The following is a 22,893-nucleotide window of genomic DNA, read 5'->3' as shown; positions in this document are numbered from 1 at the left end:
ACCTCAATTGGAACCTAATAGCCCCCTCTTCATCCACAATCCTTGGAGTCATTGGAGCATTAAGTGTGAAAGTTTCGCCCCATGACATGAGGCTGGAATGCAGACAGCTGGCCCACTTACCTGACCAACCCCTCAGCCTACCCTACCCTTTACCCCGTATAAGTAAATAAATTCCATTCCCGTAGATTGTGTGGATGTGTGGGGATCATCAAAAAGTACAAAGTACAGTTAAGCAATAATCAATTGCTAAGCAATTCTTGTGTATTGTCGAGCTTGTCATTGATTTGCTGTTCTGTTCTATTCTGTTCTGTTTTGTTCCTATTGCTGTACGCGTACGAGTGTAGTCATTGGTTTTTCAACAGAAGTCGTTTGGTGTTTGGCTGCATGTCATGTCATGCCCGAAGATAAAAGACATCACCAACAGCAGCAGCAGCAACAACAACAACAAGAAGTACATATGAGGTATCGCAATGTGTAATTATCGTTGTCACTAATTAAAGTTGGATGACTAAAAAAGAAGAGCAAAAGCAACAGCAACAGCTCGAGCTCTGGGCTGAGCTTCTTATCAGCCTGTAAAGGGGGATTTTCAAGACCATGAAATAGAGAACAGGGCAGACTAGCTGGCGAAGTATTTCATAAATCCGGAGCGTGTTCGTGCAATCAGTAGAAAAAATGTTGGGGTTTATCAACGAATCGAGGTATTTTTCTATTTTTTTTGGCTATAAACTTGATGAATCGGTTTTTATTTGGCAGCATTCAATGAAGCATACAATTCTCTTGATTTGTTTCAATTTGAAATTTCAAACTACTGCCGCCCTATGTATCGATAGCGATAGCAGGAGTGCTCCATAATCGCTGAGGGTATTTTAGTGTTGGACAGTGCCATCGAAATCTCAATTTTTTAAAAACCTATATGTAGCATGTAGTTACCATGTAAAAACTAATTTTTTATTGTTTAAACCTAATTATATAAACAAACCAGTGAAATGGGGTTGTTAAAATTAGCCTGTCTTGTAGGGAAATTGATTCATTAATCGTATAAAATTGAGTGGGCATGGCTAAATGTTCTATATAGATAGTATTATTCAACGGAACAAAGAATTGGTCGTTTTTTGAATCGAATTTGAGTTCGCCGCAGTTCGCCGCAGATCGCTTTGGCAGCAATGAGTCCCTTTCCATACACAATGTTGCGGCAACATTTACTTGAAACCCATTTTTTGGTCAAAATAAAATACTTACAAGCAATTTAAAGAAACAATCTTGTAGAAAATGCATTTATCTATGATAAAGCTGAATGGGTAAATCTATATAGCTTGAAATATAGCAATACCCGATTCGCCGCAGTTTCGCTTTTGCAACAATGAGTCCAATTCCATACACAAACATGTTGCTAATTCCATGCACACATACCCTGGAGGAAATGAATGTTATGGAACTGTGAATACGTTTGTCTTCCAAGGCTCAGTAGGTATCAGGATCGACATAAATATATACAAGATACTAATTATGTACTTGAATATGTCTAAAGAATATCAATTTGAAAAGGTCTTAATAAATTACGTTTGATCTTCATATAAAAATTACCGATATAGGGTGTACAAAGGGCTATACACGCATCATGTCTTCAAATACCAGCAACATTGCGACTGTTGTTTTCGTTGAACTATTTTGTTTAAACCTTGTTTTAGTCAAAATACAATAAAAGCAAGGACTAAAAACTAACCGATCAAGTAGAAAATTGATTCATTAATCGGATAAAATTTGGTGGGCACGGCTTAATGTGCTATATAGCTAGTAATATTCGTCGGAATATCAAAAACGAGGAATATGTATAATAGAACTTGAGCTCGTCTGTATATTTACGGTATATTTTTCAAATGAGGCGGTATGTTTCGGTATACTTCAGAGGGTCGGACGGTATATTAATGGCTGCGTAGTTTATTTATTATTTACAAAAAAAACTGCATTAAAAAAAAAAATGCAGAGCCAGCAAATTGCACTAGTGATAGTTTTTCTCGGCTGCCTTCTCGTGGCCCCACTGAGGTGAGTCCTGTGCCCTAAGGAGAAAGTGGAAGAAACTTCGAGTTTGTTCTTTGGTTGCGTGGGGCCGAAGAGGGAGACCTGGAATCGCACGTCCCTCTTGGACTCCAACACCCCCTCAACGACAAGCACTCAATGTCAATGGTGAACCAGTTTCGATGGAGTCCCAATCCTTTGTTGCACACCTGCACACACTGTAGGAGCGAGGGGGAGGCGCGGGCGTCAAGTTCAAGGTTGACCCAGTAACCCCCTTCGCTCAGCCGACAGCAACGCGACAAAGAAAAGCAAACAAAATCTATACAATTACTCATTTGGGTATCAATTACAGTGCCCACGACGACATATCGGATTCCGATGAATCAACCTCCGGTGTTGTGGAAAGGCAGCCACAAAGGCAAACGCTGCCCGACAATGGCAGTGACAGTGACGATGGCGATGGCGATGACGATGACGACTCCTTGTATCCCTTCGATGTCTCCGGACTGTTAGACGATCCAACGCGGGCGATGGAGAGGCATCAGCGCGTCCACGACCACAACTGGGATGTGCTGATCTTCACGCAGCAATGGCCGGTGACCACCTGCTATCACTGGCGCGAGGACAACCCATCGCAGGAGTGCTCGCTGCCGCAGAAGAAGGAGTTCTGGACCATACACGGCATCTGGCCCACCAAGCTGGGCTCCCTGGGGCCCTCGTTCTGCAACAAGTCGGCGGAGTTCGATGTGGACAAGCTGGATGGGATATCGAATCGGCTGGAGACCTTCTGGCCGGACCTGAAGGGGGCCACGTCGCAGGAGTGGCTGTGGAAGCACGAGTGGCAAAAGCACGGCACCTGCGCCATGCTCATCGAGGAGCTGGACGACGAGCTCAAGTACTTTGCGCAGGGCCTCAGCTGGCGGGAGCAGTACATCATGTCGCGCATCCTGGACGCCTCGGACATCCACCCCGACTCGAACAACACGGTCACGGCCATCAACAATGCCATCGTGAAGGCGCTCGGCAAGAATCCCTCCATCCACTGCCTCTTCGATACGAAGCACGAGATTAGCTATCTCTCGGAGATCCGCATCTGCTTCAACAAGTCCCTCGAGCTGATCGACTGTGACGGGGTCAAGCTGGGCGATGCCGTCTCCATCAAGTATCCGGGTGGCAATGTGACCACCAATTGCCACATCAGCAGCCTGGTCCACTACCCCAGTCTGGTGCCGCCGCTCCAGCGCAAGCGTGAATGGAAGTTCCCGCTGGTGAACGTATACAAGCTGCTCCAGTTTCTTATGTGGTTCACCCTGTAATGAACCGTGGATTGAAAGTTGATTGGAAGAAATGATCTTATATTTTGTATAGACTTAGTTTTTGGGATTGCACTCCCTTTGGGAAGACGAAGGGGCGCGCCTTAGGAGGACTTGTTGACTCCTATTAGTTTTCTCACTACACCCTTACACCCTCTCCTGACACTACTCTCCTCCCGGTGGAGGAGTCTGCACTGCGGCGAGGCGTAACCCGAAATCCAAGTGGTATTTATTGTGTATAGAAGGAAATACATATATAGCAAATCATCAAATTAAGGGAATTTTTCCTTTTGTGAGCCCATAAAAAAGACAAAACCTCAAGACAAGGGCTATTTGTTCATCATCCTCATAGTTTGTTTCACATCTCCCCAGAAGCCCATCCCCCACATCCAGATCTCTGCAAGATCAGTGGCCCCCTTTCCCCTTACGCCCCTAACTCTTAAGGATAACCATAGCCCTACGACATTTGTTCAATTAAACACGACTTAATATTTGGAATATTGTCTGATTGACTTTCAGTTAAATATTTATATTAATTTTGTTGTAACAGGTTATGCAGTAGGCTGATGTCTATCGAGTCCTTCGTTGTTCCTTCCTTCTTCCTTATTTTATTGCTGCTGCGTGGAGTTGCCGTTGTAGGTGGCCTTGTTGTCCTTGTCGTCCTTCGCGTCGTGCAGCCGTCGTATGTTGGCATTCCCATAGCGCGGTGCCTGGTATCCCCCCGGTCGCGCCTGGAACTGCTGTTCCTGAGCCTGTGCCTGGGTCGTGGCATGCGCCAGCACTGTGGGTGGCGTCTGAGCAGGTTGCTGTCCAGCAGCATCGTTTCCTGTTCCCGGCGAGGCTGGCGCTGGCGGTGTGGTTGATTCTGTCTCGGGTGCCTCTGGCGCCGGCTGCGGGTTGAGGCCTGGCGCCGGCATGGGGCGCATCGAGAACATATCCATGTTTCGGCGAGCGGCACTGCGAGAACAACGGGTTACGAAATGCCAAATCAATCCTTCAATCACATTATTGAGTACTCACGCATCGCCCTGGACCAGGACCACATTGGCACCGCCGTCACGACCTGGCCAGCGAACGTTGGCCAGCATCACGGTGACCTGCTGCGAAATCGGACGCCATCCATTCTTGCGGATGTAATCGAAAGCCTTGGCTGCCGGCGTAATCATCGCCCACATCACAGTGGTCAGCATGGACATCAACGAGCCCCCGGTGCGCACCACGCGGTTGACCTGCTCCTTGGTCAGGACCAGCACCACGGCATTGGGCACCAGATTCAGCTCTAGCAAGGTCTTGACCTCATCCTCTGTGCGGAACTCCCGCCGGGGGTAGCTTGTGGCCAGAGTGAAGTCGCGCCTATCGGTGCCCGACAGCAGCTCATTCCGCACGTAGATGCGAACGGTGCCGAGCAGAGCGCCGATCGGGAAGGACTTGGTGCGCTGCACGCCATCGGGCAGACGGATCTGCAGACGCGTCTGATCCGCGAAGCTAAACGAGTCGGACATGACGGTCGCTGCGCTCGAGTTCGTTGCGATGTGGACGTCGTCATCTGGGAGCACGCGATGCACCTGCTCCGCCCGATCGGCTGCGATTTGGGCGCGAATGCGGTCGCGAGTCTCCTGCTCCTCCTGCCGATTGCGCCGAATGCGTTCCTTCGAAATGACAGGAGTGTGAATTTACAGATTTAAAGAATTTTTGCTCTCTTCTGCCGTTACCTGCATATTTTTAAGCTCCTGCTCCTTGGTGAGCGCCTCCTGGGTCTGGGCCTCCTTTCCCTCTCGACGACGCCTTAGCGTGTTCTCCCTCTCCCTCTTCTGTCGTTGCTCCTGCTCCTGTTCCTGCTCGCGGCGCTTCTCTTCCTGTCTGTTCTGTATCTCAGCCATCCGCACGGAAGAGTCGGTTGGCTGTTGCTGTGTCGGTGTCGGTGTCGGCTCGGCCGGTGTCGGTGTCGGTGTCGGCTCGGCCGGTGCCGATACTGCTGCCGAGGCAGCTGTGGCAGGCTGAGAGGAACTTGAACCGGAGCCCACTAAAGTCAGCAACTCTGCAGAAGCCGATGTCTGAACGGGCAATGGGGGCGACGGCCGAACCCCCGCCGAAGTCGTCGAGGGGTTCTTATTGTCTCCTGCGGCGATTGTGGATCCGACTACTGGTGTATCTGGAGGCTCAGCCCCAGTTTTAGACGAAACGCTGGGCTTCTCGGGGGCGGCTGTCGAACTGCTGTCTAGCGCCGGTGTCGAAGTAGTTGATTTGCTGGCGAGACTGGTTGCTTGCGGCACTTCATCTGTTTTGGGTTGCTGGGCCTTTTCACTTGCCGTGTCATCGGCTCCGGCCATTTTTCGCGACTTTGTCTCTCGACTGGGTGAGGGGCGACTGCTGTTGCTAGTGGCGGCCTGCTGGTTCTCCTCCCGTTTACCTGACAGGACAAGGACTTTGTCGATTTTGGCGACCAGGTCCTCGGCACTGCCAATGATGCCAGTGGCCACATCCAGCGGTGTGCCCGATTTGCCAATAAAGAAGATTGAAGGAATGGGTACGACTTTGTCTAAAGGATTGCGAGGACAATGATATCGAATGAGTTCCGTGGAGCATTGACTGCAAGGGCTGTACTTACAGAGGGACATGAACTGGCCATAGGCTGTGCTGTTGCCTTGGACTTTGATGGCCACAAAGTCCGAGGTCTCTAGACGGGAGCGCACTTGCTGATCGTCCACGAATCGCTCCAGCTTGCTGGACAGCTCGTTCTCACCTAGGGGAGGGGAGTGAATGGAGTAAACGAATTGATTATTGACGATGACGTGGTGCGTGAATGAATGTTTGCTGTGCTGTGCTGGAGGATTTCCTCCCAAGTGCCATACCTTGTATAAACACGACAAAGATGGCATTTTTGGATTTGGATTCCGCCACGGCTTCCGCTATGTTGCCCGAATGCCAGTTCATGTTTCTGCTTCTTTTCGATTATGGTTATGTGTGTACCACTGCTTTTTGGTCGGAAGGGAAGGTTACGGAAAATTTAGCCTGAGGTTTGTTTTTCCAGAAAAAAATAGTTTCGACAGCTGACGATGACTGTGTGTTATCGGGGGACGCTCGGTGTTGCCAACTCGGTTCTCACTCCGGTATATCGGATATATCAATTTTATAACCACCACTAGCGATCAGCTGTCGCGATTTATCGAAGCACTGCCATCTCAATTGTGGGGGTTACTCCCAATTCTCCGCCCTGCCTCAGCCACCAGAAAAACAATTGATAAAGGAAGAAAACGGCATTTGGACAGCGTCTTCAGGATTCTGGTGTCTGGTGCGATGGAAAGACCGACAAGACAAAATCGCGTGTGCCGTGAGGAATGGGCCTGCCTTTACCGCCGCCTTCCTGCTGTTCTCGCGCCAGGAGCACATTGGGCCGCATCTCGACCGAGTGCAGCGAGGGGAACGGAACCAAGACGACGAGCTGATACCCTTCAAGGATGTGGGCGATGCGCACGCCCTAAACGTGTGGCGGAGCGGTGCATCTACTGGACTGACCAGCAACATCTACTGGTCCGATACGGAGGCTCGTCTCATCGAGGTCGCCCGCCTGGATGGCACCATTTGGCGCGTGCTCTTGTGGAAGGGGGTGGAGAAGCCGCGTTTCCTGGTCCTCGAGCGGCGTCATGGGTACATGTAGATGGACAGAGTCGCCTCGGACTCCATACGCCGCGCCACGATGGACGAATCCGAGCTGCAATCATGGCCGGGAGCTCATATTCGACCATGAGACAAGACACCTCTACTGGATAGCAGAAAGCGTCGGATACTGGTTGGCAGCTGGGACTACGTGTACTGGAGCGACTGGAGCACCGGGGACATTGATCAAGACGGGCTAGAGCCGCAGCCTCGCCAAGGACGTGCCCTGTATCCCCCCAGCTACGACAGACTGCCCGAATTTGCCGCTGCCGGTGTCCAGCAAGAATATCCGAGCCCAGGTGAAGCTCTCTCTCCTATTCAGATGTCTCTTCTCGACAGATGTCGGCAGCCATCGTTCTATCATCCGGGCCCGAGTTGATGGAACAACATTGCCGCCTAGGGGGACTTGTGTACTGGCTGGACGGAAAGACCGGACTGGAGAGGATCACTGTCAACAGAGAGCGTCGTTCCGTAGAGCTGCAGCGTCTGTGGCAGTTCACCGACATCCGGGCCGTGTGGACACCGGATGCGAAAGTGCTGCGCAGTCGCCCAAATTGTTTCCACATCTGCATAGCCAGTGGGGTGTGACATGCAGTACTCACAACGTCTGCTCGTGCCCCAAGCATCTGATGCTGATGCTCGCACACCGAGCCAAAGAATAAATTAAATAAGGCAGTAAGCATAGCCAAAAATAATTGAAAATCACTGCATACTGATATTCTCCACGCAGGGAAGCACGCCGTCAAGCACTCCCTTTTAAAAATGCAATAGAGAACCTGCTGGATATTGCATTTGAGGTGCAGCGCGACCAAGCTGCGGATGAAGATGGCGCGAAAAGACTCTGGACGAGTGGGCCAGGTTACCACTACCACAATGACTTCTACAAAGACCACAGCGTCCCCAACGAATGAAGGACAAGTAGCTCAGTATGCCAAAAGCGCAAGGGGATGATTCGCCCGAAGAGTTTCAGCATGAACGCTGGAGTGCGTGCGGGAGAGACAGAAAACGTGTCTGAACGATTCGTCGGGCGCTGCGTCGCCACTGAAAATTGATTTGTTCCTTTTGGTTATAATAATGATCCGATCTGATCCAGATTCGGAAATCTGGTAGATACCGTCATTCTCTATGATTAAGCGTGTTTAATTTTCTCTTAAAAATTGTAGATGCCACAGATTTTCGTCCTTGTGTGGGCGGAAGGGGGTGGGGCGAAATACACTTGTAACAGTGACATATCACAGAAGTCTGGATACAAAATGACGTTGCTCTAACTCTTATAGTCTCTGAGCACTAGGCGCTCATAGGGACGGACAGAGAGACATGCCTCAATCGACTCGGCAATTGATGCTGATCAAGAATATATGTATATACTTGATGGTGTTGTGTCCCCACCTAAGCTTCAGATTCCTGCCGTTGCAGCTCCCATCTTAGCCCCTGCTGACCAGCCAAGGGAAGCTGCTGCCAATAGGACACAACCAAGTCCAATTATAAGCAGTAAACCTAGGTGTACAGATACCAGTTAATGTATTTGGGTTGTCGAGTTTTTTACAAAAATGCATTCCTTAGGCGTATGTGTATATATACTTATAACCATATAAGCATATAAGATGTGTTTGCTCCACTTTGGGGGCTTGTCTAGTCCTCTCCTTATTCCTATCCTATTCGTTGGCTGCGTCTGAAAACGTAACAAATATTGGAATTTCAATCGCGTCGCATTGCGATGGCTTGTGCCCATGGAAGCATACTCTCACCTTCCTCGACATCGCTACGAGCCACATCTGGGAGACGAGCCACACGAACAATGCAGCGCTTGGGCTTGGGCTTCAGCTGCAGGGCAAACGGCCCTGTGGTGGTTGGCGGTTTCAGACGCTCCAGATTGACGCGACACTTGCGGAGCTGGTACTCCACCATGTTCCCCTGGTCCACCTGCACGGCGAAGTACGGATGACGGGGTATCTTAATCACGACCTTCTTTATTTTTGGAGGCGTCATTTTTCAACAGCAAACGAAAGTGATCCAAAACAGTAGACGAAGAAAAAAATGCAGCTGCTAACGCCACAGTCGGGTGTATATCGAACTATCGAACTATGTGCGGCACTATTCAACACTAGCCACAAGCTGCTTGGTTTTGTTTTTGTGTGTCATTGTCTAAAAATTTCATACAATTTCAAAACGCTTCCACAAATCATCCACTCTTGATTCTTACGCATAAAAATCCGACCACTATGAGTGACGTCCAGACCTTGGTGGATATGGGGTTTCCCCGGGAGCGAGTGTGAGTGCCTGTTCTATCCGTGGTGCAGTTTTTGCTCTATTGCCGGCAACCTGCAGCTTTTTTTTTTTGTACTTTCTGGTTTTTTCTTCAGGGAATACGCTCTGCAGGTGACCGGCAGCAAGGGCGTGGAACCGGCCATGGAGTGGCTGCTGGCCCATATTGACGAGGAGATTCCATCCGCAGGACTGCGTGAAGCTGCAGGGGCCGAAGCAGCAGTAGCACCCTCAGCCAGCGGCGACGAGTCGGCCCCGGCACCTAGCAGCAGCAGCGGAGGAGGCGGGGCCGAAGGCGGCACTGGGGAAAAGTCTGGCGAGTCGACGGTGGCCAAGTCGTTGAAGTGCGACGACTGCGGCAAAGTGCTCAAAGATCATTCGGAAGTCGAATACCATGCTGCCAAGACCGGGCACAGCAACTTCTCCGAGTCCACGGAGGAGAAGAAGCCCCTCACCGAGGAGGAGAAGAGGCTTCAGCTGGCTGTGATCGAGGAAAAGCTCAAGCAGAAGCGCATAGAGCGCGAGGAGCGTGAGAAGGTGGACGCCCTGGAGCGCGAGCGGAATCGCATTCGTTCGGGCAAGGACATGACCGAGGCCAAGCGTCGCATGGAAGAGATCGAGATGAAGAAGATCGTGGATCAGCGCAAGCGCGAAAAGGAGGAAGAGAAGGTGGCCCGCGATCGGGTTCGTGCTCAAATCGAGGCCGACAAGGCCGCCCGCAAGGCCAGGTAGGGCACTCGTAGATGCTTTCCTGAGGAGATAACAGTCTAATTCCTACATTGTTTATCTATCCCAAAAGAGAAAATAAGGAAACACCCAACAAGGAGCCTGCTCCATCCGTGAGCTCCACCACGGTCAGCTCTCCCACCGGCGTAAAGTCGCCGCCACGTGACTACACTGAGACCCGCATCCAAGTGCGCCTACAAGATGGCTCTACCCTCACCGAGACCTTCAACGTGAAGGAGCAGCTGTCGGCCGTGCGCGTGTTCATCCAAGTGAAGACCGGCATCGAGACGCCCTTCTCCTTGATGACCACATTTCCGCGAAAGCTCTATGCTGAGGAGGACTACGAGAAGCCGCTGGAGGTGCTCGGCCTTGTCCCCTCCGCCGTCATCACCATGACCAAGACGGCTGCGTAAGGACAGCACCGTCAGCGACCGCAACTACTAGAATATCTATCAAGGCGCGCGATAATCTCCCCTCCCCCCAAAAAACAACACTTTAAATGTACGATTTTATATTATATTACAACTAAAAAAGGAAACGAAAACGAAACCAATCGGGGCGGATTCGGATTTCTTGAGGCCCTACATGAAGGGCTGCACATAGGTCTTGATCTTCTTCACGCTTCGCTCCGCCGGACGGATGTTCAGGTGCTGGCCAAAGATGGTGAACTGCATGTTGCCCAGCGTCAGCCCAAAGACGCACTCGCTCTTGGGCACGCTCCTCAGGCGATCGTCCTCGCCCAGCAGCTTTAGCACATTTTTCGTGTCCATCACGCATATGCCCGCGAGACCCTCTAGAGTCTTGCACTTGGACTGGATCACCTGCAGCCTGGCGCCGTGCAGGTCCAGCTTGATCAGCTGCCTGCTGAACTCCTCGTAGCGCGGCTCGTGGACTTCGGGCACCTGGTCGCCCTCCCGCAGGCCCAGGTGTTCGCGCACATAGCCCCGCCAGAGCTGGTGCAGGGGCAGGGCCTGCTCGTAGCGCATCTGGCGGGTGGGCAGCGTGTTGAGGCCCAGGCGGGCGTACTCGCGGCGGGACAGTGTGCTGGACTTGTGGGAGCGCCGCTTTCGCGAGTGCTGCTTCCGGCTCTTGGCCCCCTCCAGCATGGTGATGTGTTCCGGGATGATGTTCACGTTGCAGCGATGGTGGGGCACCACCAAGTCAGTGATAAACTCCTGCAGAGGCTCCATTTCATCGAATCAACAAAATGTAAACACAAAAAAGAAGAGGTCAACGTTATTTGAGCTGGATCCATAAACGGAACTGCAACTGGAACTGGTAAAAGTTCACTGAAACGAAAATATTAATTTTGCGTTAAACGTAAAATGTAAAATATTCAAACAATTCTCCAGGTGCTGTACCTTTACGAAAATTTTAAAACTTTTGCGTTACTTTTCGAAAATTTATCAAGTGTTGCGAATCGACGATTAACCCATTGACCAGTGGGTAGAATTTTAGCGCAATTCAGGTGAGAGATATCGGTTTTATTTCTTGTGAGTAAGAAGGAAAAAACAAATGGATAACAACACAATATTCAACAACATTGAACAAATTTGTAATTTTTTGTTAGTAATATTTTGGATGGAGGTAGGAGATTGGAGATTCTTAGGTGGGAATTTGTGACAGATATGAAAAATAACTCCAGTTTAATCAAGTTTAATAATATGTTTTCGAATGGGGGCTCAAGTGGGCTAAGTGAACTAGGTCGTGGGGGTACACAAAAACACAAAATGGTCACACAAAATGTATCTGGTTCGAACATTCGGTTCGACCGTCGTCTTCTCTCTCTCTCCCTCTCTCCTTCATGACGCTCTCTCGCTCTTTTTGTTGCGAGCGTTGGTTTGACGCTGAATTTGAGTTCGCCGCAGTTCGCTTTGGCAACAATGAGTCCCATTCCATACACAAACATGTTGCTAATTCCTTGCACACATACCCTGGGAGAAATGAATGTTATAGAGTTGTGAATACGTTTGTCTTCCAAGGCTCAGTAGGTATCAGGATCGACATAAATATATACAAGATACTAATAATGTATTTGAATATGTCTAAAGAATATCAATTTGAGAAAAGGTCTTAATAAATTACGTTTGATCTTCATATAAAAATTACCGACATAGGGTGTACAAAGGGCTATACACGCATCACGTCTTCAAATACCAGCAACATTGCAACTGTTTTTTTGTTGAACTTTTTCGTTTAAACCTTGTTTTATTCAAAATACAACAAAAGCAAGGACTAAAAACTAACCAATCAAGTAGAAAATTGATTCATTAATCGGATAAAATTATGTGGGCATAGATAAAGGCCCGGTTGACAACATTTAAATCCTTGTCGCTGATATTCAAAAAAGTTAGATTTGGCGCGCACTACTCGGTATATTTTGTATTTCCTGTAGAAACTGGTTTTCGCCGCGCTCTCATGTGGTGTTTTTTAGTGCTAAATGGTATTTTTGTCAATTTCATTAATTTCATTTTCAATGTTATATAGAAATCCAATAAATGCAAGTATTTCGAATAGGCCAATCATGTATAGAATTGATTTATCAATCGTACAAAATTGAGTGGGCATGGCTAAATGTTCTATATAGATAGTATAATTCAACGGAACAAAGAATTGGTCGTTTTTTGAATCGAATTTGATTTCGCCGCAGTTCGCCGCAGTTCGCCCCAGTTCGCTTTAGCAACAATGAGTCTCATTCCATACACAAATGCTGCAGCAACATTTACTTGAAAACCGTTTTTTGGTCAAAATAAAATACATAAAGGTAATTAAAAGAAGCAATCTTGTAGAAAATACATTTATCTATGGGATAAAGCTAAGTGTGCAAATCTATATAGCTTGAAATATAGGCAATACCCGATTCGCCGCAGTTTCGATATTGCAACAATGAGTCCCATTCCATACACAAACATGTTACTAATTCCAAGCACACATACCCTGGGGGAAATCAATGTTATAGAATTGTGAATATGTTTGTCATCGCAAAAACAATTTATTTCTAAAATATTTTAATATTATTCAATAATATTTATTATATTATTTTTAATATTTCAACGATATTTTGAAGCTTATTGTCTTCTTGTAAGGACCAAGAATAAGTATCAGGATCGAGATACATATATATACAAAACACTCATCATATACATGAATATGTCTAAAAAATGTCAAATTAGAAAAGGTCTTTATTAGTTACGTTTTATCTTCATATCAATATATATACTTTCATATACAATTTACAAAATAGGGTATACAAAGACCTCTACTACGGCTTGCACGCAATATAGCGACTGTTTTTTTTGTTGAACTTTTTCGTTTGAACCTTGTTTTAGTCAAAATACAACAAAAGCAAGGACTAAAAACTAACCGATCAAGTAGAAAATTGATTCATTAATCGGATAAAATTATGTGGGCATGGCTAAATGTTCTATATAGCTAGTAATATTCGTCGGAATATCAAAAACGAGGAATATGTATAATAGAACTTCAGCTCGTCAGTATATTTACGGTATATTTTTCAAATGAGGCGGTATGTTTCGGTATATTTCTGAGGGTCGGGCGGCATATTTTATCGATAAGTCCGCGGTCACACTGCTCGCAAATCACAAAAACAATTTTTTTTTGAGCTGCGCGGTTGGGTCGCTGCTGCTGCGCGCGTCGTCGAATAAACAAATTGAAACCTAAATTTTTTGCTAGTGTACAATAAAAGTGTACAATACTCAGTTTTGCTCGTCAGTGTCTCATATCGATATCACATCGCTTAAACGAGGAACAGAAAACAGAAACAAAAGAAAAGAAAAAAAAAGAGAAGAAAATGTGCGGCGTTTGAAGAGGCCAAAGCAGATGTTGAAAACTGTGTAAACTTGTGCAAAGAGAGAGCAAGAGAGACACCCGGACGGACAGTGAAAGATAGTTTAATTCGGATTGGAAACTACCGCGCGGTCCAAAAAGCAGAATTACGGTTAGAAGACGCCCGCCCGCGTGTGATCGAAAAAGTTGGAGGCGCCGCTGCACTGATAATGCAATATTAAAAGAGCCAGAGAAACGTGACCCAGGCAATTGTTTGTTTGCTACATATATACGAGTATATATGTATGTGCCAATGTGTGTGAGTGTGAGAGCCCAGCAGCAATCGTAGTAAATAGTATTCGGCCCGTCGCGTTTTTTTTTTGTGTGTTCGCCTGCTGCAACAATAATTACAATAAAAAGTTCCAATTTACGGTTGGGCCTCTCTTCTATCGCCTTGTTATCGCCAAATCTCTCTCACACACACAGCGTGCTTTCGATATTTTAAATCCCCACCCGCGCCCCTTCCCCAACATCCAACATACAAAAACGCACACACGGAAGAGTCGCCTCAGTCGGCATCAACAAAAAACCGCTGTCGACGTCGCTGTCGCCGTCACCGTCGCCGTGCAATAAACGTGCATATTTTAAGGTAATTCAAAAAGAAAAGCTATCCCAAACAATGTTTAATTAGCCAGAAAAACTATTTCCTTAGGCCTGGGAATTTCGCTTGAGCTTTTTCTTTTGTTTCATTGCTTTAATTGAGTGTTTTTTTTTTTTTTTTGCTGCGTCTGTTCCTGTGTCTGTGTCTCTGTCTCTGCTGGCGTCGGCAGCACATAACTGTCAAGTGCGGGAGATGAGCGGGAGCGACGAGTCTCAATTAATGTTTGCCTAAAAATTTAAAGGAAAATGTTTAACTTATTGTGGCTGTGAGGAGGGATTACTGAGCGCGTTTTTGCAGCCAGCCACGCGCAGGGCAGAGCAAGCCCAGGCACACACAAAAATCTCACTCACGCGCACACACACACACACAGACACACACACACTAGCAAGCTTACAATGTAATACACGGACGCGCCCCGGCAGTCAGGCAGTCAGCCAGCCAGCCAGCAGCCAGCAGCTAACGGCACTTTTTCGCTCTCTCCCGCTCTCTCCCGATTTTGCCACCAAAAATGAAATCCCAAACAAAAGAAATGCCAATTAAAGGAATCTCAAATTTCCTCCTCAAAGAGGGAAATTTCTATAAGCTTCGGATCCCGAAGTTGTTCCCTTTTTGCTTATCAATTCCCTAAGTCTCTTCTCTCTTTATCTCTCTGCCCGTTTTACAGTTGCCAAAATGTCCTCAACTCTCGTTTAAATAATCTATAAAGAAAAAGTGTGAAAAAGAAAAGAACGCCAACAACGGTGGAACGAAGGAAAGCACAGCGCGGAAAGAAAGGAAAACAACAAATGGCTCACAATTGAAAGGCGGCCATCGTGGCCCCCAGCGGCATCCATTGAGCAATCAACACCATTTCTCCCACATCAAATCATCAGGCACCACCACCATTACCACGGACACCACCTCAGACACCGCCAACGCCAACGCCAACGCCACTGCCACCAGCAAACAGCTAAACCAGCAACCAGCAGCCAGCAGCCAGCAACCAGCATCTCCTCCACCAGCACGCACCACTCCACCACCACAGTCCACTGAGCTCCATCTGCCTCCAGCGACGGCAAGCAGCAACCAGAACCAGAATCGAAAGCGGACTCTGAATCGGAATCAGAATCAGCGACACTGCGAGTGCAGCTGCTCAAATTATTTAAACCACTCGCCGCCGTAGTCCATCAATGAGCGTTTCGATGTCACTGGTACAGGGTGGTGCTGCCGGTGGTGCGCCTCAGGGCGCCAGCGCAATATTGGCCGCAGCGGCCCCGTACTACCAGCCGCCAGCGGTGCCGCAGGATGTCCAGCCGGATCGTCCCATCGGCTATGGTGCATTCGGAGTAGTATGGTAAGTGAAATCCAAAGTTCCAATCTATTACATTTGTTCGTGCGATCTATCGGCAGACCCTTCCATTCTCAGGGCTCTCTCTCGCCGGGCTCTCGCCGGACTCTCTCCGGGGGTTCAGCAACCTTCTCCACGAGTGCCTGCCTAGGCCTGCCTTTGATTTTGTAACCCTTTTGATTTCTTTTCCCCTTTACTGATGTTTTGTGCAGGGGTAATGTCAACATCAACAGAGCAACATCCTCATCCCGTCCTGCCGTCCTGCCGTCCTGCCGTCCCATCGTCCTTCTCCATATCCCGTCATGTGGCACTGCTCCTGTGTGTCCTTCGTCATTTTGTGCCTTTTGTGCAGTTTTTCTCGGCGCTGGAGGGTGGATTTTTCTATAATATTTCTTACCCTCTCAGACTCTATTTCACGTTCTCCCTTTAGCCGTTTGCCACTCTCTGGTGTGCTCTCCTCTCTCCTCTCTCCTCTCTGCTCGCTGCTCTCCTCTTGTTTTGATTTGCATTTTTGTGCAGAGATTAAGTGAATTTGTACATTAATTGTTGCTTAAATTGAGGTTACATGTAACGGTTACGGTTCGCTCGGCTACGAGTGAAAACTGGCAACGCCGCTTGCCGCTCGCCGCTCGCTGCTTGCCGCGGCGCAGCACACAATTTCATTCACGTGTAAAACGGCATTTCCGGCAATATAATCAAAACGAACGCAAAGTGGAGGAGCCCTAACAGGAGGAGGAAGTCTACGAGGCGGTCTACGAGGGCGGTGGTGCCGGGAAGCCAGTGAAAAACTAGCACACCTTGAGTGCAGAGGTTGCGGGGGGCGGGCGGGCTGGGGGGTTGGGCACAAAGACGAGCCACAAGTGGAGGAGCGAGCCCTCGAAAGAGGCAAAAACAAAAACAAGTCGCAAGAAAAGGCAAACTATGAAGAGAAAAGAAGCCACCCCCCCTACCATCCCTACCTTCCTTACCCTTTACCCGTCCTGTTGCCGGGTGGCTGCTGCCTGCTGCCTTGTGCCTTGTTCCCTGATCCGAAAGTCCGGAGGAACCCGCAGAATAAAGTCGTTGACGTTGGATTGGCTTTTGAGAAGCAATCATCAGCGAACCGAACGAACGGCAGAAAAATATTAAAACACCAAAGAGAGAGAGACGCTGTCATAGAAAAGGTTGCCGAGGGCAGGGGGGGGGAACGTTGGAATAGGAGTAGCATGTATCACCTGGCCGTTCTGGGTCTGGCACAGTGGAATGCAATCAAGCGTTAAATTTAAGTGCCAAAAGTCGAAATGTCGAAAAGTCGAAAAGTCGAAAAGTCGAAACTTGTTCCACAGATGAAATGCAATGCAGTCCACGAGGTTTGGGTTTGGGTTTGGGTTTGGGTTTAGGCCTAGGCCTAGGGCTTGGCCTTTTTGTGTTTCTATTTCTGTTTATGGCTCCTTTTTTTGGGGAATGCACCGAGAAGCAGGTGAAGCGTGGTCCGCAGATGCGGCAGGAAGGAAGGAAGGAAGGAACTACCGGGAATCGTGAGCACTTATAAGTAGTTCTCTTGTTTTTGTTTTCCAATGAAGTTTGGCAACGCCTGGAACCGGGCCAAAGTAAAATGGAAAACTTTCGGGTGCTGGAAAAAGCGGCTTATCAAAGTTTGAGCCGACTCTCTCTCGTGTTGACAACGAAGGAAGATACTTTTTTGGGGGGGGCACAAGGATTACCTTTGGCCTGCCGGGGTCCTGCCGGGGGCCTCCATTGGGAAGAAGTGCTCGTCTAACCCCCCGGGGAAATCGATGCCTAATGCTAGATTGCTCAATTTATAATTTGATTCCCAGAAATGGCACTCGAGCAACAAACATTTAACCAATTAATCGTAGACGCAAAGTTCTACGAATTTCATTTCTCCCAAATGCACTGCAGCACACCGCAGATACAAAGATACAAAGATACGGATACCCACCAAAGAGTCAAGTAACGAAAAAGAATTATAGATATACATACAAACACATGTGTGTGTGTGTGTGTGTATGTGTGTGTGTGTGTGTGTGTGTGTGGACATGGTCTCTGGCCGAACAGCCAGAAGAAATATGTGCTATAAGGTATCCCAAAAGACGAGCAAAGATCTCGTTGGAGTTTACTTTAAACTACCTGCAACTGGTTTTTGGTAGAAGCGGCACAAGCAGAGAGAGAGAGAGAGGGACGACGGGACGAGCGGACACACCAGACACCCGACGGACCTGCGACCAGCGACCAGCGACCGGCAATGGAAAAAACGACAGTGTAAACCTTTTGGATGCATTCAAACTTGCTTCCTGCACGACTTGTGGCCTAAACCTGCGGACCTGCGGACCTGCGGACCCGAACCTGGCCTCCGCAACTGCGTCTGGCTATCGGGTCTGGGGTCTGGGGGTCTGGGGGTCTCTGGTCACTGAGCCGCACAGCCTCTTGGGCAAGGTGTCGCAGTCTCGAAAGAAGTCTTTGGTCTAGGCGCTCATTCACTCACTCACTCCCTCACTCCTTCACTCACTCACTCACTCACTCCCTCACTCACTCCCTCACTCACTCACTCACTCCCCCTCTCCCTCCCTCACTCGACCACCTTTTAGCCAAAGTCTCGACTCGGCTCTGGGCTTCCATTCTGTTCTCAAATGTCCCCTAAGGAAAAACAAGAGCAGGTCCAAAGGGCATTTCCTGCCCTGAAAATAGTTCAAATCTGTGCTACTTCATAACTGTGCTAATTCGAATCTGTGCTACAGTTTTTTTTCTAAGGGTATTTCATGCGCCGACTTTCGTCCGTCTGTCGGTCTGCCTTCGGCCTCTGTTCTTTTTTTCTGTTGTTGTTGTTGATCGGGGCGCAAATCGTTTGCTAATCTCAAACGCAGCGGCCGAAGCAGAAGCAGCGACAAAAGCAGTGGCAAAAGTAGCGGCGACAGCGACAAAAGCAAAAGCAGCAGCGTCGGCAGCGGCAGAAACAGCGACAGCGCCAGCAGCCGAGTCCCGCATAAAATACTTTTGCCAACCACCGAAAAATATATGATTTTTTGTTGTTGTTTTTGGAAGCGAAAGCAGTGCAGGAGGAGGATAGTTCTTTATATTCCCATTCCCATTCCATCCTTCCATCCATCCACTATTTCGAAGGAACAGCTGCTGCTGCTGCTCCGTCGGGGCGCTGCTCTGCCTTGCTCTTCTCTGCCTCTCGCTGCCTCTCTCCGTCTCTCTCTTGTTTCCGCTGCGATTTCTGATGACGCTGTTGATGGTTTTTGGTGGTTGAACAACCTTCGCTCTGTTTTTAGAGTATTTTCTGTCTGGCACTAACACACACACACACACACACACACACATGGACACACAGACACTGGGCCGCTTGCAGGATATATCCCGCATATGTTTTTTCTCGCCGTTTCGCTTCCCTGGGACCCCGAGGACTGCATCATCATCCCGAAAACCGACCACCGAACCCCGCACCCCGAATCCCTCACCACGAACCTGATCTCCATCCCTCTCCATATTTTCGCCTCTCTCGCAGTTGCAGCAAAGGGACAAAGTTTTTCCAAAACATTTTCAATTTTCAACGTTTTTCTACGGCGGCGGAGGGCGGAGGGGGGTAGAGCGGCGTGCGTTTGACTTTGAAAGTGTTTGAATAATTATCCTGATCCTGTTTTTCCTGCGACTCGCACTCGCAGCTCCCTTGCTCTTTCGATGCGATGGGATTTCCTTTGAATTTCCCATTTTTCCCATTTCCCATTTTTCCCATTGGGAGGCGGAGGGCCAGGCAATTGCTTTATGAGTTTTTCATCAAGTTTTTCCTTGAGTTTCCATACGTCGTTTTCGGGGGGATGGGGATGGGGAGGGGGGGAGGGAGGGTTTGTTTTTTGAAACCAGTTTTTCGGTTTGTTTTTTGGTTTCGGAAATTTGTGAATGATTCAAGTTTTTGGCTAATAAATGATTGAACTTTGACTCCAACAAAGATGTGTGTGTGTGTGTGTGCGTGTGTGTGTGTGTGTGTTTGGATCAATCTTTCGCGGATGTATCTACAGTCCTGCCTCATTTGATGTCCTTTTCCGAGGCATTCTTTGCAGCTTCTAATTGCCTTTGTTGCACGGTGAAATGTGGCAACGTTGCTTGGCTCTCCCTTTCTCCCTCTCTCCCCCTCTCGCTCTCCCTGTGCGCCCTGCGTCTCCTGTATCCTTCAGGTAGTCTTCTATTTGCCTCCTTTTTCTTTTTGTTGTTGCAAGGAGACTTATCCCTAGATTTCGGTGCGGGCGAGGGCGAGGCCCGGCGACAAAGGAAGAGAATTACGCACGCAATTTTGTCTACAGCTTCATTGCGTCCTCCGACAGATACGAAAGATACACCAGCCACGGATACAATCTGCCATCTGTGTGTGTGCGTGTGTGTGGCAGTGGCGGTGGTGTGGCATGTGTGGCATGGCCAGCAGCTTAGTTCACTTGAATTGCTGCCACTGCCACTGCTGCTGCTTTCTACTACGCTTCGGTTCAAGCTGTGGAGCGCAAATGTATCTTTGAAGTTTATTTTGTGTGTGGCACTCCTCCCTGTCCCTGCCCCTGCCCCTCCCTCCATAGGGCTTTCATGGTATCATGTAACAAAGTGTGGCAGTGGCAAACAGAGCGGAGGGCACCTCCTGCCGCCCCCCTCCCCCTCCCCCCCTTCTCCACATGTGCGTCTGTGTGTGGGTCTTGGAATAATTTTCACTTGTCCAGAGTGGAGCTCTGGACTCCCCCCCCCCCCCCCCCCCTGACCTGCGTGCTGGTCTCCAAATGAAAAATAATAGTCAACAAAAGTGCCACCAAAACGTAAAAAAAATAGAAGCTTCCATTTGGGTTTCGAGTCTGAGGCTGGGGACGCACAGGGGATGCGCACTGGGGCAAGGGGAACGGGATGGACAGAAGGATGGATTCGTTCTTGAAGCCAGCAGGTAGTAGGTGCCCCTCCTCCCCCTCCTCCCTCCCTCTAGCTAGTTGTGTGTGTGTGTGTGTGCCAAATAAATCATCGTGTGTGTGTGTGTGTCGGCCAACACAGAACTCCACTGCGCTCCACTGCACCTCCACTGCCCCTCCTCCACTGCGCCTCCACTGCTCGTAAAGTGCATTGGAAAACTGAAATAGACAAGCACTCGGACAGCACTACGGGTGCCACGGTCGGGGGGGTGGGGAGGGGTAAACAGAAGGGTGCGCCCTGAGGCGGTGGCGGTGGCGGTGGTCAGGTCTGCTTGAACCCAAGAACCCGAGAGTCGGAGAGTCGGAGAACCCGAGAACCTAATGATACACGGGTGAATAGTTGCTGCCCCTCCCCAACCACCCCTCCCCCCGTCGAGGGCAGGGGGTGTAACCAGAGGGGAAACTAATTAAGTTTCGCCTCAAATGCCAGAGAATTTTCCTCGCGGGGGCACAGAGAGGGAGAGGGAGAGGGGCAGGGGGAGGGGGAGGGAGACAAAAGTGTGGCAGAATTTATGCATTTACGAGGGGAAACCGAAAAGGAAAGAAGAAAGGAAAGAAATAACTCAATAAAGGGGAAGAAGGACAAGGGAACGCAGAGGGGGGAAGAAGAAGGAGAAGGGATTGCAAAGGAGGGGAAGAAGAGAAGAGAAAGAAGGAGAAGAAGGGATTGCAAAGGGGGGAAGAGGGGGAGAGAAAGAAGAAGAAGGCAACGCAAAGGAGGGGAAGAAGAGAAGCAAAGAGAAAGAACGAAGAGAGTCGCAGGAGAATTCAAGGCATTATTCATTAGAGATTTGTCTCCGATTCTCCTGCAGATATTCTCACTCTCTCTCTCTTTCGATCAGACCCTAAACAGAAGGATCTGCAGCGTGTCCAGAGGGCGGGGGACCTCACTTTACTGCTCTCCCCCTGTCTCTCCCCCCTGTCTCCCCCCCTCTCTCTATCCCTCTGGCATTATTTAGCACAATGGAAAAGCAAACGCTTTTCTTCCTTCTGGCACGACGGCACAAGTCACTCAGCCGCAACGAGAAAATCGTGCGAGCTGTTAAATGTGTGGCTGCCACCGAAGGCAGCGCAGCTGCAACATCGGCAGCAGCAGCAGCAGCAGCAGCGGCAGCGACTGCGAACTTACGGCCATTGTCTGGGCCCTGGGCTCTCCTTGTTGCTGCCTCTTCGGCTGCTGTCTGTGCTGTGCCTGCCTCTGTGCCTGCCTCTGTGCCACCGTCTGTGGCCGCTGTTTATGCTAAATGAGGTCTAACACAAAGCGGAGAAAAGATCTGCGGCAACGAAGGCCCAAGCCTGGGCTGGCACTGAATCGTCTATGCTCTGCTTTTGCCTGCCTGCCACTAGACGGAGGCATGCCACGGCTGCTCCCTGGATCCAAGGGATCCACTTTTGCTCTTTCGGTGAAGGGTATAACGAGGGGCCTCCACGGCAGGAGGCAGAAGGCGGGAGGCGGCCAAAACTTGCAACTGTAAAATGTCTGCGGGCCCTCTAACGGGGAGGGGAGGTGGGGTGGTGCCACAGAGAGAGGGAGAGAGAGAGAGCCGAGGCCTAGCTGCAATCTTTTGTTGCAAAACTTTTGACACCCTCCCAAACCTGCCACCCTGCAACCTCCCCCTTTTCCAGCCCAACTTTTGATTTGTCGCTGCCCCCCCCCCCTCCCCCCCTCAGCCTTTGTATCTTTGTTTCTTTGTATCTGTGCATCTGTAGGTGTTAATTAACTATCGAATTTGCTGCAACTTTGATGTGTGTGGCATGTGTGGCAAGTGTGGCATCGCATTGACTTTTTCGCAAGAGCAATTAACGCAGAGAATGCCACGAATGAAGCGCCAAAGAAAGGGCCATTTGCGGCAAGCACTAGGCTGCCACACATTTGTGGCACTCTCTCTCTCCCTCTCTCTCTCCCGCTCACCTCTTGAGGGGGAAGGGGGGGGGGGGGCAGCTTAACATATTTTCTTAACCCCAATAATGTGCCACAAAATCAGAGGAGTTTCTGCCGCAGTGCCCCGCCCCCCGCCGCCGCCAGGCCGCCGCATCAGATTCCAAACCGAGAATGGAGTCGCGTTTTGGTTGCTGCTGCATCATCATCATCGTCGTCGTCATTGTCCGCAGCCCCCTGCCCCCTGCCCCCCCCCCATGCCACATGCCGCACGGATAATCGTGTGTGTGTGCGCGCTTGCCACTAAACGCTTTTGACATTTC

The 22,893-nt window shown here is 49.3% G+C and overlaps 6 protein-coding genes across 7 annotated transcripts in view; 3 read left to right on the top strand and 3 right to left on the bottom strand.

Moving 5' to 3' along the window:
* The first annotated feature begins 1,907 nt into the window (after positions 1-1,907).
* On the top strand, positions 1,908-3,621 carry RNaseX25 (Ribonuclease X25). Its single transcript, XM_001352478.4, has 2 exons — positions 1,908-2,043; positions 2,369-3,621. Exons 1-2 carry the CDS (start codon positions 1,979-1,981, stop codon positions 3,330-3,332), a joined length of 1,029 nt encoding a protein of 342 aa, XP_001352514.3. The 5' UTR covers positions 1,908-1,978; the 3' UTR covers positions 3,333-3,621.
* A 197-nt stretch (positions 3,622-3,818) lies between these two features.
* LOC4811857 (UBX domain-containing protein 4) lies at positions 3,819-6,411 on the bottom strand. Its single transcript, XM_001352477.4, has 5 exons — positions 6,182-6,411; positions 5,938-6,072; positions 5,042-5,868; positions 4,350-4,978; positions 3,819-4,286 (listed from the first exon to the last, which is right to left on the bottom strand). The coding sequence occupies exons 1-5, from the start codon at positions 6,261-6,263 to the stop codon at positions 3,938-3,940; spliced, it is 2,022 nt and encodes a 673-aa protein (XP_001352513.2). The 5' UTR covers positions 6,264-6,411; the 3' UTR covers positions 3,819-3,937.
* Positions 6,412-8,490: 2,079 nt separating this feature from the next.
* Positions 8,491-9,077, bottom strand: HP4 (Heterochromatin protein 4). The gene is made up of 2 exons (XM_002135314.3): positions 8,735-9,077; positions 8,491-8,658 (listed from the first exon to the last, which is right to left on the bottom strand). Exons 1-2 carry the CDS (start codon positions 8,973-8,975, stop codon positions 8,642-8,644), a joined length of 258 nt encoding a protein of 85 aa, XP_002135350.1. The 5' UTR covers positions 8,976-9,077; the 3' UTR covers positions 8,491-8,641.
* A 29-nt stretch (positions 9,078-9,106) lies between these two features.
* On the top strand, positions 9,107-10,511 carry LOC4812320 (UBX domain-containing protein 1). The gene is made up of 3 exons (XM_001352476.4): positions 9,107-9,258; positions 9,350-9,979; positions 10,051-10,511. The coding sequence occupies exons 1-3, from the start codon at positions 9,209-9,211 to the stop codon at positions 10,388-10,390; spliced, it is 1,020 nt and encodes a 339-aa protein (XP_001352512.1). The 5' UTR covers positions 9,107-9,208; the 3' UTR covers positions 10,391-10,511.
* Positions 10,472-11,473, bottom strand: Pop4 (ribonuclease P/MRP subunit POP4). Its single transcript, XM_033384291.1, has 2 exons — positions 11,339-11,473; positions 10,472-11,266 (listed from the first exon to the last, which is right to left on the bottom strand). Exon 2 carries the CDS (start codon positions 11,165-11,167, stop codon positions 10,559-10,561), a length of 609 nt encoding a protein of 202 aa, XP_033240182.1. The 5' UTR covers positions 11,168-11,266; positions 11,339-11,473; the 3' UTR covers positions 10,472-10,558.
* Positions 11,474-15,555: 4,082 nt separating this feature from the next.
* Positions 15,556-22,893, top strand: part of nmo (serine/threonine-protein kinase nemo) — a 67,806-nt gene continuing 60,468 nt past the window's right edge. Inside the window, exon 1 of one of the 2 annotated variants that reach the window (XR_004470451.1) lies at positions 15,556-15,757. Coding sequence is in view for 1 of the 2 variants with exons in the window: in XM_033384290.1 (XP_033240181.1) it covers positions 15,594-15,757 (164 nt within the window). In the remaining variant the exon portion in view is untranslated. The remainder of the gene's footprint in view (positions 15,758-22,893) is intronic. The other variant, XM_033384290.1, reaches the window with a different exon arrangement.

The sequence above is a fragment of the Drosophila pseudoobscura genome, chromosome X (genome assembly GCF_009870125.1).
Source record: "Drosophila pseudoobscura strain MV-25-SWS-2005 chromosome X, UCI_Dpse_MV25, whole genome shotgun sequence".
Lineage (NCBI taxonomy): Eukaryota > Metazoa > Arthropoda > Insecta > Diptera > Drosophilidae > Drosophila > Drosophila pseudoobscura.
Note: the sequence above shows the minus strand (reverse complement) of the source record. Positions and strands in the feature narration are given on the sequence as shown.